Source organism: Alligator mississippiensis, chromosome 2 (genome assembly GCF_030867095.1).
Source record: "Alligator mississippiensis isolate rAllMis1 chromosome 2, rAllMis1, whole genome shotgun sequence".
Lineage (NCBI taxonomy): Eukaryota > Metazoa > Chordata > Crocodylia > Alligatoridae > Alligator > Alligator mississippiensis.
Window position 1 is genome coordinate 275,238,811 of NC_081825.1, and position 15,652 is coordinate 275,254,462.

The 15,652-nt window shown below is 42.0% G+C and overlaps 1 protein-coding gene across 3 annotated transcripts in view; it reads right to left on the minus strand.

Annotated features, from left to right (window-relative positions):
* TRIP11 (thyroid hormone receptor interactor 11) overlaps positions 1-15,652 on the minus strand; it is a 68,473-nt gene that overhangs the window by 23,326 nt on the left and 29,495 nt on the right. For all 3 annotated transcript variants that reach the window (XM_006259233.4, XM_019481663.2, XM_019481662.2), the window contains one exon: positions 5,318-8,338. In XM_006259233.4, the coding sequence (XP_006259295.2) occupies positions 5,318-8,338 (3,021 nt within the window). The remainder of the gene's footprint in view (positions 1-5,317; positions 8,339-15,652) is intronic.

Genomic DNA, 15,652 nt, shown 5'->3' on the forward strand with positions numbered 1-15,652 from the left:
CTAGTCTTAAGGCCTTTGCACAACAGACACTGAACACATTTACACCAATGTAACCTGTATTTTACTCATGTAAATGAGGAACAGGCTTATTACATATAGGCCTATACTAGAGACAGTCAGCAGAAAGTCTGGGGAAAGTTACTGCTTGGAAAGACAGAAATAACTATACATCAAATGAAGTCACACCAATGTACAAATGTTGTTTATTTGCAGCTCTAGTCAAATTTAATTCTGGGGTAGGTGTTTGCTCAGACTATTATCAGCTCCCCTGACACCCAGTGGGAATTTAAAGTAATAGCACTTACTCAGGCAGCTGTTTTAGCAAAGCTGGTTATTTTATGCAAACACCAATGCAAGTTACACTAGTTTTGTACACCAATAAGCTGTACAGACATTTACATACCATTTGTCTTCACCCATGTAACCTGTATGTGTTTATTATAATATTACCAATACGCTTAAACATATGGAATGCACTTTATTATCAAATATTTTTATTGTCCATTTATTGTTTCAACAACAGATTTGCTATCGAAATGACTGAAAGTAAAATAGAATACCATAGTGGAATTTAATAGACCTGTTTTCCACAAAATAACTGTGTTTTAAAGAGATTAAGGCTCCTAATCATGGCAATTTCATTGTATCTATTGAAAAGGATCCATTGAAAATTTAAACCAGCATTTAGACAAGTACTTGCGTCATGCATGAAAAGAATACAAAAATGTTAACTGCCATGTACAGCAAGTCATAAACATATTTCATTTGAAACAACTCAAATACATTAAATCTATGACGTTTTAAGTATATGGTATATGATATACACACACTTGGTACAGTATAATGGAGATAGCCTAAAGAATGACAAATTTTATATCCCATTTGAAAATTAAATTATTAAAACTAAGAAATGTCACTCTGCAAAGTTTTATTTAGGCATTACTCTCTTAGTAAGAGTAGGACTGGTCATTTTTAAAAATATAATATGTTTTTTCAAGAGATCCTGAATAGAAAAAGCTTGCAATAAATTATGCAAAATCTTGGAATTTATTCACTTCTGCAATGTTTCATTATAGATGAGGCTGGTAGAACAGTCTAATAAAATTTCCCAAAATATTCAATTATAAGACCCTACTTTCAATTGCTTTTTACCAGACTTTAGCCACTTGAGCTAAAGTTTCCCATATGCACATGTACCTTGGGCTAATTTTTGATTTGGAAATGGTTTCAAGAACAAGGCTGGGGTTTTGGCAAAATAACATGAATGGAATGAGAGAGAGTGAGAACTAGCAGGGAATGGGAAAAGCAATTCTAGGGAAGGTGAGGTGATCTGACAAAGAACCAGGGTATGACTAGAAAACTGGAAGTAGCTGGGGAAACAGACTAGGACAATAAGCCTTAAAGGCAGTGGTGAGGCGACAGGAAAATAATGGTGTGCAGAAAAATACAGAAGAGGAACTAAAGTCAGTGGGCTAGAGTGAGCAAGAACAATTGGACAAGGAGACAAAAGATGGATAGAAGAAGTGGGGTGGGGATTAGGACAAGGAAGGAACAGAATTAGGAAGAGGAACCAAGACTAGGACTGGCTACGTGAGAATGGAACTAGAAAGAAGAACAAGGAATGGGCCAGAGAGGTTGAAGCCAACTGCCAAAAGAGAGGTCAAGTTGGACAGGAGCAGGCAGAAAAGGCTGTGTATTAGGGCTGTGCGAGGCTTCGGACAGAGCTTTGCATCTGGAGAAGTTTTGGATGCTTCGGGGTCTGAAGCAGCACATCTGGGTTGAAGTGCTGGCCTCATTAGGCTTCCCGAAGCGGTTCAGAGCTTCTGAAGCGCTTTGGAGCCGCCTCGGAGATCCATCCATAGGGTATAATGGGGAAACAATAAAATATCTATAACTTGGTTATTTTTTGTCCGATTTGGATGAAATTTTCAGGGATGGTAGACTCTGCAGAGCGGATGAAGCCTGCCAAGTTTCAAGAAGATCGGTGCAGGGGTTTGGGGGGGAACAGCACCCCAAATTCTTGAAAGCAAAACTCCTGTCATGTCTGTGTGTGACAACACAGGGGGGTCAAAACTGCAGGAGTGATTGCTCTTACTGAGGCCACAAAGCCTGTCAAGTTTCAAGAAGATCGGTGCAGAGGTTTGGGGGGGGAACTGCCCCGCAGGCTGCAGACAAGCAAAACTCGCGCGGTGGGTGCTTGTGGGACTGACTTTCTCTGTCTTGGAGCGGGGAGGGGAGAAACTACGGCAGGCCTGGCTGCTAAGCTGCTGTGTTACCAGTTACCAAGCAATCAATCATGATTCACTCAGGGACCAGCTCAATACACAGGACCTAGCTACTACATAACGACTTAACGAGCAGCAATTAGCACCTACAAAACCAGGCTAAGGAGAGGAAAGAATCAATACAGACAATCAACTGCTCCAAGACAGAGGCAGTCTTGGCATGAGTTTTGTCTGTCAGCAGCTAGGGGTGCAGGGCCCCAGAACCCCCTGCACCGATCTCCTCCATAGCTGGCAGGCTTCACGGCCTCAGCAGGGGCCACCATTGCTACACCTGTCACCCCGCTGCGCCTTAACACACGCAGTGTCACCCATGGCACGAGCTTTGCTGGTTTGCAGCTTGAGGTACAGTTCCCCCAAACCCCTGCACCTATCTCCTTGAAACTTGGTAGGCTTTGTGGCCTCAGTAAGAGCTACTAGCCCTGCAGTTTTGACCCCACTGTGTTGTAACACATAGCCGTGACATGAGTTTGGCTTTCAAGAATTTGGGGTACAGTTCCCCACAAACTCCTGCACGATCTTCTTGAAACTTGGCAGGTTTCATGCTCTCGGCAGAGGCTACCATTCGTGCAAGTTTCATCCAAATTGGACAAAAAACAACAAAGTTACAGCTATTTCATTGATTCCCCATTATACCCTATGGCCAGATCTCCAAGGCAGCTCTGAAGCTTTAGAGCCGCTTCGGCTGGATCGAGGCAGAAACCCGGTCCAGAGCTGCGGATCGTATCGCAATCACCCGAAGCAACCGGATCTGAAGCCGGATCGGATCGCTGCCGACTCACACAGGCCTACTATGTAAGCCCACTAGAGCACGCTCCTCTCCAGCACCAGCAGTGGGAGCCAAGATACCTAGATCTTACTATGCTTCTGCTGTTAGCAAGTATCTGAGGAACCAAATGGCAAAGCATGCTGTTCTCCCTCTAGTGCCAAACAGATGATGATAACATAGTGGTGCTATTAATTGTCCAGGTAGTTCAAATGGCAAAGATTATGCAGTGGATCTAAAGGACAAAGCAACCCTCAGAAAAATCTCATCTCTTAGCTTTTGCTCATTTTTTCACTGTGGACAAATAAGAGCAATTCTCCTGCAGCAAAGAAGTCAGGAAGACCACGTTAGAATATTTTTGATACTATGGATTTCTATTTTAAATGTCTTGGTTTACCATGTGGGTCATATATAGGTATTTGCACACGGAACAGTGCAAATATTGCGCAGTACCCTTAAAAAGGATCTTGTGGCACCCAGGATGCCATGGCTACTTGAGATTCACTGTTCTACGCCATGTTAGGCCAATTTCTTAAAAGAAACTCTCCACAAGAGGTCACACTAAGTGTTCCTCAATTCTCTGTTCCAAATTTGAGATCCTTTGATCTACTGAGCAGAAGTTCTGTGCGTTCACAGTTGCAACAACAGCTTCTGTAGTGATGGGTGTCACAAAAAGCAATAATTCTGTCTTCTAAGGTTGAACAATGTGCAATAAAGGTGACAGACCACACATTGAACAAGAAGTTTAAAACAAAATACTGAATGATTCAGTGAACACAGTTCACCTAGTGAGGAAGAGACAATGTGAAACAAACTAGAACGTGATTATGTTATCCAAACAGTCTCATAATACATTAACACAATGGGGACAACTTCAGTTTGTGCAGGTAACCTTAATTCTTACCAGACTTTACAACCTCAATAAATTTTCTTTCAACAATTCTTCTCTCCTCCAAGTAATAAGTACATACTGACAAATTGCTTTCAGGCCAAAACTTCCAGACTATGTGGGAATTCAAGACCGCATGTCTGTAACAGGGAACCCAAACCCTGTTACTTGGACACAATGGAGAGGGAGGAGATAGGAACATGCCTTTACTGGAAGCCAAGCCGTGGGACTACTGAGCTAAGACTGGAAAGGGAAGGAAAATCCAACCAGCACCTCTGGGGTATGTGCAAAAGCAGTCCACATAAAGGTGGGAGACCAGCAAGACAGTATGAAGACAAAAAAAAACAGACACACATTTGGGATGGGGCCAGGGATTGAAGCAAAAGTTTCAGGCAGAGGGGATCTGTACCAGGGACCCAGGGGGCTCGTGCCACTTTAAAGGGATGCAGCAAGCTAAGCCAGCCGTATGGGGTTGCAGCTGCAGGAGTGCAGATTGGCCCTTAATTAAGAGGGAAAAACCCCTGTGCAGGACTGGAGAAGGCACATGACAGAAAGGGGGCAGGGCTTCCAGGCATATAAGCCCAGGGCCTGAGCCCGAGTGGGAAGCTGGATCCTGCAGCTTGCAGGGTGAGAGGCTCCCACAGGGAAGCTGACTGCAGGAAGCAATGCCCAAGGGTACCCAAGCTTCCCACAAGGGGAAGAGTGGATCTAGCCCTGGGAATTATAGTTTGTGAGAGGATAATATCGGACAGCAGGGACGAACTTGGTAGAAGCAGCCTGCTTATATTTCAGTGGTGCTAGTGCATGTTTGTGTTTGTTGGACACCCGGAGACCTGGGAATGGCTGTAGGGGCAGAGGAGCCACAAGTGGGTACCTGGCAGGCACCCTCTGTGGGGAGGCTGAGGCCTGGAGAGCCAGGGCCAAAGTCAGTAGACCTGGGTTGAGGGGCCTCAGCTAGAGGAAAAAGGAGTTAAGGCTGAACAGGCTGAAACCCGGACAAGGTTTGGGGTTCAAGGGGCCCAGCGTTAGTCCACAGAAAAAAGGGAGAGAGACTTCAGGTGTCGTGGTCTGAATTAGAAGCCAAGCGGGCCAGGGGACCCCACAGAGTAGCAAAAAGGAACTAACAAGAGCACTTAGAGCTCGCCAGCTTCTACGTGCAGCCTCCACTCTTCATTAACAACATCAAGGCGTGGCAAGCGAGATACCAGGGGAAGAACCTGAGAGGTGAGAGCAAAGGCTGGCAGGAGTAAGGTGGCCACCAAGGGGGTGCTATGACAACCCTAGGGAATGTCCCATTACAATTTCCAATCAAAAATAAATACCTGTAATTTCCCCCTTAAAATTCTTAACTACCAGAATTATTAAATATTATCCACATACCTGTTCTTTTTCTTTCAATAGCTTTTCGAAAGCAAGAGCTTTTTCTTTCATTGAGTGGGATTCAAATTCTTTTTCCCTCAGCATCATTGAAAACTGCATGTTAGTCTCTTGTAATGCTCTGAATTCTGTTTCTCTCTCTCTACACCTTTCAACTATTTTTTCATTTTCTTCTTTCAACTTACGGATGTCCATTTCTAAAATTAGATTTCTTTCTTTAAGATTAGTTACAGCTTGTTTTAAAAGTTCATTTTCATTTTCTTTGTTACTAAGATTTTCACTTACAGAAAGCAATTGATCACTTTTAGATTTAATCAAGAGATCTTTTTCCTTAAGAGACTTCTGCAAAACATCATGTTTTCCCCTTATCTGCTTCATCTCTGAATCAGTCTCCTCTTGCCCCTTTCTTTCTAACTCTGATTTTGCAGCCATGGAATCAGACAGCCTTTGATTATTTTCCTGAAGAGTTCTGATAGTCACATCTTTTTCTTGTACTATTTTTTTCACCTGTTCCAATTCCTGTTGAAGTTGCTTACAGTGGTCACTGAGTATTTCAGAAGGAGTACCACTTGGAATACCTGAAGCTTGTAAAACACTAGAAGAGGCCATCTGCAATGGTGGCTTTACCATATCAAGTTTTCCCAGAAGAAGGTCCTTGGTGTTATGAAGCTGTCCTATGCTATGCTGAACTTGTACTAACTCTTGACTAAAACTTTTCAGTTTTCTCTCATTCTGTTCATAACTCTGAATTAAGCCATTATAATCTAGCTGTAATTTAGAGTTGCTATCACTGTCAACTGAAATCTGTGCTTGAAGCTTATGTAGTTCCTCTTGGAGATGAGCTGATTCATGCTGCATGTTCTGAACAGTTGTCATGACCTGTTGCTTCCACTCTTCCATCTTCTTAACTTGCTGTTTTAGTTGATCACGTTCCTGTAAAAGCTCCTCAAACTGATTACTGTTAACACCTCCTGACCCGTTATCAGTACCTGCACTCGATGTCTGTAGGACAGTCAATAAAGTTTGGCATTTCTGACTTAAGGCATCAATTTCAATATCTTTCTCTCGAATGATACGAGACAAATTCTGAACAGTTTCTCTAAACATGTCCTGGCTGCTGTTTTCAAACTTATTAGATAATTTTTTGTTCTCTTCTTGTAACTTTATCAAAGCTGCTTCTTTAGCAGCCACCATATCCATGATTTTATGATACTCTGCTTTTAACTGGCTGTTCTCTCTAGTCTTTTCACTCAAAACTGCTAGCACTTGCTCTCTTTCCATGACATAAGCTTGCAGCTGCTGTTGAAGGCATAGTACATCCTGCCTATAAGATGCAGAGGAAACTCTTGCATTGAGAGCTTGTATCTCTAAGTCTTTCTCTTGAATGATCTGAGTGAGTTTACCAACTTCATCTTTGGACAACTGGTCAATTTGTCGAGTCAGAGAGACATTCTTTTCATTCAAATGTTTAATCTCCATTTCTTTCTCTCTCATACCTTTTACCAACCTTTCAATTTCAGCTTTAGATAAATCATGTTTTTCATTTCCATTTTCTCCATTAAGAGTCTGGACTTTGGTTTCCTGAAAGAGATCAGAGGAATCTGTTTGAATGACTTGCCTCTCATTGTGCAACTGAGTTTTAATTTGTTCAATTGTTCTCTGTAAACTTTTAATTTCTTCATCTTTCTCCAAGAAAAGTTTTTCATGTGTGACATTCATTTGCTCACACTGAAATTTAGATTCATCTATTTCCTTTCTATGCTCCTGCAAAGACTGTTGAAGTTGCACTGTTTTCTGATGCTGGTCTTCAATTGTTTTTTTGTGAAACTTTATTTCCTCTTCAAGATTATTCTTTATTAGTTTTAACTGTGTTATCTCACTTTCAAGTTCAGTAATAATATCTAACGTTTTCGGCTCAGCCACAACTGAAGATCTGCTTTGCTGGTCCTTCAGTCTTTCAATCTCTTCTTTCAGATGATTATTTTCTTCTTTCATCACTGCAAGATTTTTGTCCTTTTCCTCTAAATTCTGCCTTACAGTTTCATGCTTTTTGGAAGCCTTAATATATTCTTCAAGTTCTTGCTGCACCTGTATTGCTTGATTTTTAAATTTTTCAACAAACACCTCTTTTTCTTTTATGAGTTCTGTCAACTGCTTTTGTCCTCCCAAACTAGTTGTCAACATTTCTTTAGTTTCTTGATGGTCAGCTTCCATCTGCTCAATGTTTCTTTTGAGTTCTGCTATTTCAAAATCTCTCTCTCGATTGACTTTAATCAGATGCTCGTGTTCTAGCTGCAATGCTGTGGTGTTCAAGCTACGTGTATTTGTTAATTCCTCAATGGTTCGCTCATATTTATGCGCCTGTTCCAACAGCCTCTTTTCAGTCTGATTCAATTCAGATTCCAACTGTCCTTTTTCCATTGTCAAAGCCTCCAGCATAGTACCTTTTTCCAAGGAAATTTTATTCTTCTCCGTAATGGCTTCATGCAACTGCCGCTTTAGTTCTTCACAGTCTGCAAACAGATTTTCATTTTGTGCTTGGAGATCAAACACAGATTTCTCCAAAATTTTACTTAATTGCTTATTTTCTGCAATGTCTTGATTCAATTTTGCAATTTCTGCTTCTTTTTCTTGACAGCTAATGTTATATTCCTGATTATTTATTTTGGTTAACTTGTTCTGGGATATACAAAGTTCCTCCTCTTTTTCTTTCAGTTTTTGCTGCAATTCTGCAATTTCTTTTTTATTATTTAAGTTACAATCCTGGGCTTTCTTTAGCTTTTCATATAGGCCCTTAATGTTATCCTCAAGCTCCTGCTTACTCATATGCAAATCATTAAGTGCAAATGTACATTGAGTCAATTTTTCTTTCTGAACTCCAAGCTCCTTAATTATTTCCATCTTCTCAACTTCCAATTCAGACACTTTCCTTCTTTCCGTATCTATATCAAGTTTTAGTTGGTTGATGGTACTATCAGTTTCTGTGCGCTGTTTTGATAGCTGCTCTTTCAGTGTAATCATATGCTAAAAATGAAGAGAAAAAAAATTGTTAGGATAGAATTAGAGCCAGTAAAACAACAGTTTTTATTCATTTCAACCCTTCAGCATTTTGGGCAACTAAAGAATTAAGATTTTTTTTTTTTTTTTTTTTAAGAAAAAAAAAGTTGGCAGAAATAGCAGTCAGTTGCAAATGACTAAAACGTATCCCATCAAACCTGTGGAATCAGTCTTTATTTCATTCTCCAAATGTTAAACATAACATTGTTAAATAGAATGTTAAATCTTAAATGTTAAATATAACATTTATATTTGTTAAATATATGTTAAGTATAATATCTTGCATGCACCCCAGCCCAGCCTCTGGCTTCTTTACTATTCATTCCATCCAGAAAGAGCACACACCAACTCCAGACACTTCCTCAGCCTGACAAAGTTTTTTAAACCCCAAAGCTTGCTAAAAAATGTCCAACTATTTAAGTTGGTCTAATAAAAGATATCAGATTCACCCATAGAATCTTGTCTGCCTATGTCCTTAGACCAACAAGGCTACAACCTACACCCCTGTAAATAAAACATTTAAGTTTTTGGGTTAATTCAAAATTAGGATACAATAACTACTCATTTTTGCCATGAAACCTCACATTCTGTACTGCTAGTTAAAGCCATTGAAGATTTAAATGAAGTAAAAAAGTAAGCAACTATGATTAATGTCAGATATATCTACATAATACATAACATTCTTTATGAATACAAACATTTCCTGGCAGGTAGAAAAGCTTACCTCCATACTATAGATTTTGTCAAAATATTCATCCCAACTAGGGATTCATCATTTTAATACAAGTGCTAAAATATTTCTGACTCACTCCTATACTTATTAAAAGAAGCCCTGAAAAAATATGGAACAGTGATTGTTTTTAAAAGTGAACAAAACAGTCATTTCTCTCTACTGAGAAGATATTTTCATTTAGAACTCAACAACAGGAAAGCCAAATTTTCTTGGCATTTGCTGTTCAGTAGACAGCTATTTAGTTTCTTTTGAAGTAAAACAAACCAATTAAAAACCCCCACCAAATATCTTGCTCTTTGGCTATGCTTGCACCTCCATGCAGGATGTCAGTAATTCTCAAGGAAGTTTTGACATATACTGGAATAATTCAGTTAAGAATGGGAAAGGCATTATACTTCAAAAGAGAACTTTCTTTGGTCTACACAGTGCCTTTAGCCATGAAAAAAGCCCACACCTGCAAAGTATGGCTGAGACACAGAAAATCATTTTTCAGTATTTATCTAGGTCAAATGTATTTTTGAAAAATTAAAATCCTTAATGTAGCAGTAACAGAACAAGACTTAACATTTTAGAAACATCTAATTTATTATAGGTATTGGAAACACTGACACATCTAGTTAAGACTGCCCAACACTTTCCGTTACAAACTCTGCTATAATTCAACTGTGCCAAACAAACCATTTTTCTAAAGGTGATAATTTTTTCAGAAGAAGTTTCAGCTAAAATAATTGATTCATATTTAAGAACAAGATCGAGGGGGAGGAGGGGAACACGCATGCTGTTTGGTCCATATTAAAAATATTCTTACAACTGTTTCACTAAAGCTTTCTCTCTAAAGTTTTGAGTAGCGATCTGAAATTCTGTGGCATGGCAGAAGGAAGAGAGCGTACAGTCAGAACTGCAAAAATACATCCCTGACTATGGCAAAAAACATATTCCAGTTTGGCCAACTTCTACCCTTTAAACAATTTCAATTATGTACATGCTCCGTAAAAACTTGTTAAAGAGATTTGCTGCTAAATTCTTCGAATATCTGATCATCACTGAGCCAGATCCCCCCTCATAGCTCCTCTCTGCTGAAGACTGAATAAATGCCACCCCACAGAGAAACAAGAGATGAGCATGTTCTATGTTTAAAGCTTCAGAGACTCTTTGCAATCACTTCTCCCAGCTGCTGGGGGTTTCTGTGCCACTAAGGAAAGGAAAACTCTCTCTTGTGCTTTGGTACATGCTGCCTCAAGCAGCATGAGGAAGGCAGGCATTTGATTCAAACAAACAGTGACAGATGAAGTGGTGGCAGGGGCCGATTCAGGATGCCCAGGCAGGAGGGAGGCCAGGATCCAAAGTGGGCCAAGAGAGGTTAAATGGACAGTGCAGGAACATTTATAAATATTAAAACATATCCTTCTTAAGGACCTAAGCATTGTTTTACTGTCTAACAAACAACTTAGAAACCTACAAAGTTGGTTTTCATTCCCCTTCTAAGAGATCACAGATTGTAGAGTCGGAAGGGACCCCAAAGGATCATTGTGTCTGACCCCCTACCCCAGGCAGGAAAAGGACTGAGGTCAGACAACCTCATCCAGGTGCCTATCTAGCCTCCTCTTGAAGACCTCCAAGCTAGGTGATAGTACCACCTCTCTTGACACTTTGTTCCAGATTCTGGCAACCCTTACTGTGAAAAATTTATTCCTACTGTCTAACCTGAATCTACTCTCCACTAGTTTGTACCCATTATTCCTAGTTACTCCTAGGGATGCCCTGGTAAATAGCGCATCTCCAACTCTCTGTTGTCCTCCCTTGATAAACTTATAGGCTGCTACAAGGTGTCCCCACTCAGACGTCTCTTGTGAAGGCTGAAGAGATCCAGATCCCTCCCCTAGTAGGGTTTTGCATGGAAGCCACGAATCATATGAGTGGCCCTCCTCTGGACCCTCTCCAGATTCTCCACATCCCTCTTGAAGTGCGGCACCCAGAACTGGACACAGTACTCCAACCGTGGCCTAACCAATGCCGCATAGAGGGGGAGCATCACCTCCCTCAATCTGTTGGTCATACATCTGCTAATGTACGATAAGGTGCGATCGGCTTTGTTGATGGCTTTGTTACACTGCTGGCTTTCAGCCCTTTCAGCTGCTGACAGGTCATAACAGTAGACCAGTTACTCCATTAGTTTAAACAGTAGAGAAGCTGTAGCTCAGTGGGGGTGAACCCTTATGGCAGGTGTGCCACATTTAGACCCGCACCCTGTGTCAGTGCTACTCTGATCTCATGCTCTTGCCTGCTCTGTTTCCTGTTCCCAAGTTCATGCTCCCTGCATGGTCTGCTGCTCTGCTTTCTGCTTCCTTCCCTGTACTTCTTACTTGATTTGCTGCTTTACTTTCTGCCTTATGAGCCGCTGTGCTGCCATCCCAACCCTGATCTGCCACGTGCCACACAGAAGCTGCTCTTGTTATTTGTGGCACACATGCAGCAGGCTGGCCACCTCAGCTGTACATTTGAAGATGACAAGCCTGCTAACAACTCATTCAGGAAGCCAACAAGATGAAATTCCTCTTTTCCATGTATAAAGGTTTTTTTGTCTTTATTTTGGGGTTGGGGGTTTTTGGCTTCTTTTTACATAAGCATAATGCAGGGTTTGGGGTTTTTTTTTTTTAAATGTGACTTTCTAAGGGAGTAGTAGGTTGCCAAATCAAAATTTAGGAAACACCCGAATTAAGGTTGCCTAGGTGATGCTGGTCAGCTTAGACAAATCAACGTTTTCACAGTTGGCCACTGAGTGTTCCTCACTTTCTGGGTATATAAATTAGAAACACCCAGGATCTGATTTGCAGAAATATTAAGCATTCACAGATACAACTATTATCAGTGCAAGCTCTGCTCTGATCATACAACTTTGTGTGTTTTCTACAAAAAGTAAGACAAGCTGTAGCGCTCTCCAACCAGGCACTGGAAATTAGCTGACGTTTGCCAATAAGACTTTAATTTTAATGTGCAAAATGGAGATAACAATATCACCTCATTTTTATGAAAAATCAAGTCTTCAAATGTTTGTAAAAGAACTAAGAAACATCACCATGGAAAACATTTGAATAAATTATTCTGTTTCTGGATATGCAGTAATAGGATCTGGAGCCATATACCGAATAAAGATAAAAAGAAACATTGAGTATCTATCACTTAGTGTCCGTTCTGTACACCGATTGCAGTCTTGTGAAAAAACAGCATGCAGCTAGGTATGCAGTTATGTAATGCATCATAAGGCATTCACACAAGGGGGCTGAATTAAGCTTGTATGAAACTTTACAACCTTTAAGTTTTTGTACCATTGTGTATTATTTACTAAGTGCCTTAAATCACAGGATGCCACATAATTGTGACCATTAGTTGCTACCATTATACATATGTTTGAGAATTCAGGTTTTTAAATCTTTTTTGGAGATGGGCTACAGGAACCATTAGATACTCAGAACCCATGTAAAGCAAATGAAGGACAGATTGCCTCACAACATTAAGCAGCAGCACTAACCAGCACAGGAAATCAACATATCCTGGCCAGGAATAGGAGAGGAGGCTACAATGGCTTGTCTTCATTCAGTCTACCTGGTGACAGTTAAGGTCAAAAAGGTGCTAATACAAATGTCAAGAGTTTAATTTTTTTGGTTACTGGAAGCAAAAATACTGATTTTGTTTCATTATTCACACAGGAGGAAGAACTAATATTTTTTTCTGAAAAACATGCACAAAATAAAGGTGATGTCCCCAAACCTGGCTGTGCTGATGTGCTTTGTTTTAAAAATGTTCTCATTTGTCTCACCAGCTAATTAACATTATTGTCCAAGACAGTCAGGAATGACTTCCTCCTAATTCCCTACCTTTGTGTTTGCTCCATTCATTATTCTTATTTTTATAGGCAAGTTACCAATTACCTATTCACTGTTTCCAGGTGCCAGACAGAATTCCTGTTTGGGTACGTGGTATTCATACCTATATTCTCCCTGCAGTTTCAACAAGAAGTAGATGATATGTCCCTGTAGATTCTGATCCACTTTTGTACCCAGACTAACAGAGCCTCCTTTTCCCAAGTTCCTTTGCTGCCTCACGACAAAGGAAAAAGGAGACAGTTCCAATGCCAAAAGGGCTCCTGCCGTGGCTTAGCCCTGGATCCCCATACAGTTAGGGCTTCCAGGACAGTTCACCAGATGGGAGGAAAGTTTTTAAGGAGCAAAAATGGCAAGTCTTCACAAAAAGACTTATGTGGTAACACTGAGCACTTCTAAGTCAGAAGTGCTCAGAAGTCAGATATCTAGCTCTGAAGGTAGAAGTCACAAACCCATGATAGGCCCCTAATCCCCCTATATTTTAAAGAGAAAGGGAGTTAGATGTCTCAGAATCCCCTGCACTGGGAAATGCCTAAACCAACTGCTAAGAAACAGGAATGTGCCTGGAACTCAACTTTCTTCCTATCTTTGACACTCATTCAATCTGAAGTTAAACACTGTGGAAGGGAGGAGCTATCACCAAGGAGGACTATTCCTCCTCAGCCCGGGAGTGTAGGAGGGCTATTAGGAAGGCCAAGGCAGAGATGGAACTCAGCTAGCATCCAGGATTAAGGACAACAAATAGTCCTTTTTCAAGTACATTAGGAACAAGAAGAGGGCACCAGGCAATGTAGGGCCCCTGCAAGACGCAAATGGTAATCTTGTGGCCACACCAGACAAGAAAGCTGATATTTTTAACAGTTTCTTTGCCTCTGTTTTCCTGAACAGGGACCGGGACATCCCACCTACCAGAGGTAGGGACAATCTTGGGCATAGCTCTATCACACCTTCAGTCAGCGCAGATGCAGTTAGGGATCTTCTGGAAGGGCTAGACATTTTTAAATCTGCAGGTCCAGATGCCCTCCACCCAAGGGTGTTGAAGGAGCTGGCAGGGGTCATTGCGGAGCCCTTGGTCCAGCTGTATGAGCATCATGGTCATCTGGCCAGGTGCCGGGGGACTAGAAACTGGCTAATGTGGTTCCTATTTTCAAGAAGGGGAGGAAGGAGGACCCAAGTAATTATAGGCCTGTAAGCCTTACCTCGGTGCTCAGGAAGATCTTGGAGAGAATCATCAAGGAGCACATCTGTGGGGGGCCTGCAGGGGAGATCATGCTCAGGGGCAATCAGCATGGGTTCATCAAAGGCAGGTCCTGCCAGACCAACCTGATTGCCTTTTATGACCAAGTAACTAAATTCTTGGATGTTTTTCTAGACTTTAAGAAGACCTTTGACACTGTCTCTCACCCCATCCTCATCAATAAATTAAGCGACTGCGGCATTGATGCCTGCACAGTTGGATGGGTAAAAAATTGGCTGATGGGGCGCACCCAGAGAGTCGTGATGGACGGGTTGTACTCAACCTGGCAAGATGTGAGCAGTGGGGTACCCCAGGGCTTGGTCCTCGGGCCCACACCGTTTAACATCTTCATCAGTGACTTGGACGAGGGGGTGGAAAGCACGCTGTCCAAGTTTGCTGATGACACTAAGATGTGGGGCGTGGTGGACACGCTTGAAGGGAGAGAGAGGCTGCAACTAGATTTAGACAGACTACAAAAGTGGGCAGATGAGAATAGGATGGGGTTCAACCTAGACAAATGCAGGGTGCTGCACCTTGGGAGAAGGAATCCACAGCATACATACAGGCTGGGGAGTTCCCTTCTTGAAAGCACAGAGGCGGAAAGGGATCTTGGAGTTATTATTGACTCCAAGATGAACATGAGCCGCCAATGCCAGATTGCAGCCAGCAAGGCCAGCCATACCCTGTCATGCATCCCAAGGTGCATCAAGCCGGTCCGGAGAAGTGATACTCCCCCTCTATGTGACTTTGGTCAGGCCGCAGTTGGAGTACTGCATCCAGTACTGGGCGCCGCACTTCAAAAGGGATGTGGCCAGCCTGGAGAGGGTTCAGAGGAGGGCCACCCGCTTGGTGAGAGGGCAGCAGGACAGGCCCTACGAGGAGAGACTGCAGGACCTGAGCCTGTTCAGCCTCGGCAAGAGGAGGCTGAGGGGGGACCTGGTGGCTGCCTACAAGCTCATCAGGGGAGATCAACAGCAAATAGGCAGAGCCCTTTTCTCCCCAGCACCACCTGGGGTGACGAGGAACAATGGTAATAAGCTGATGGAGAATAGGTTTAGGTTAGAGATCAGAAGGCAATATTTTACAGTTAGGGTGGCCAAAATCTGGAACCAACTTCCCAGGGAAGTGGTCCTCGCCCCTACCTTGGGCAAATTCAAGAGGAGGTTGGATGATCACCTGTCTGGGGTCTTGTGAACCCAGCATTCATTCCTGCCTGTGGCAGGAGGTCAGGCTAGATGATCTGTTTGGGTCCCTCCTGACCCTAGTTACTATGAAACTATGAAACTGATGCAAGACTGATTTGCAGCTGAGAACCCCTGCCCTACAATGCCCCTTTGTGTACAGGTGATTTGCTCATTCTTTGCTTTTAAGACTGTTGATAGTGGTTAGCTTTGATACAACAGCATAATGGCAAGAGCATTCACAGTCTG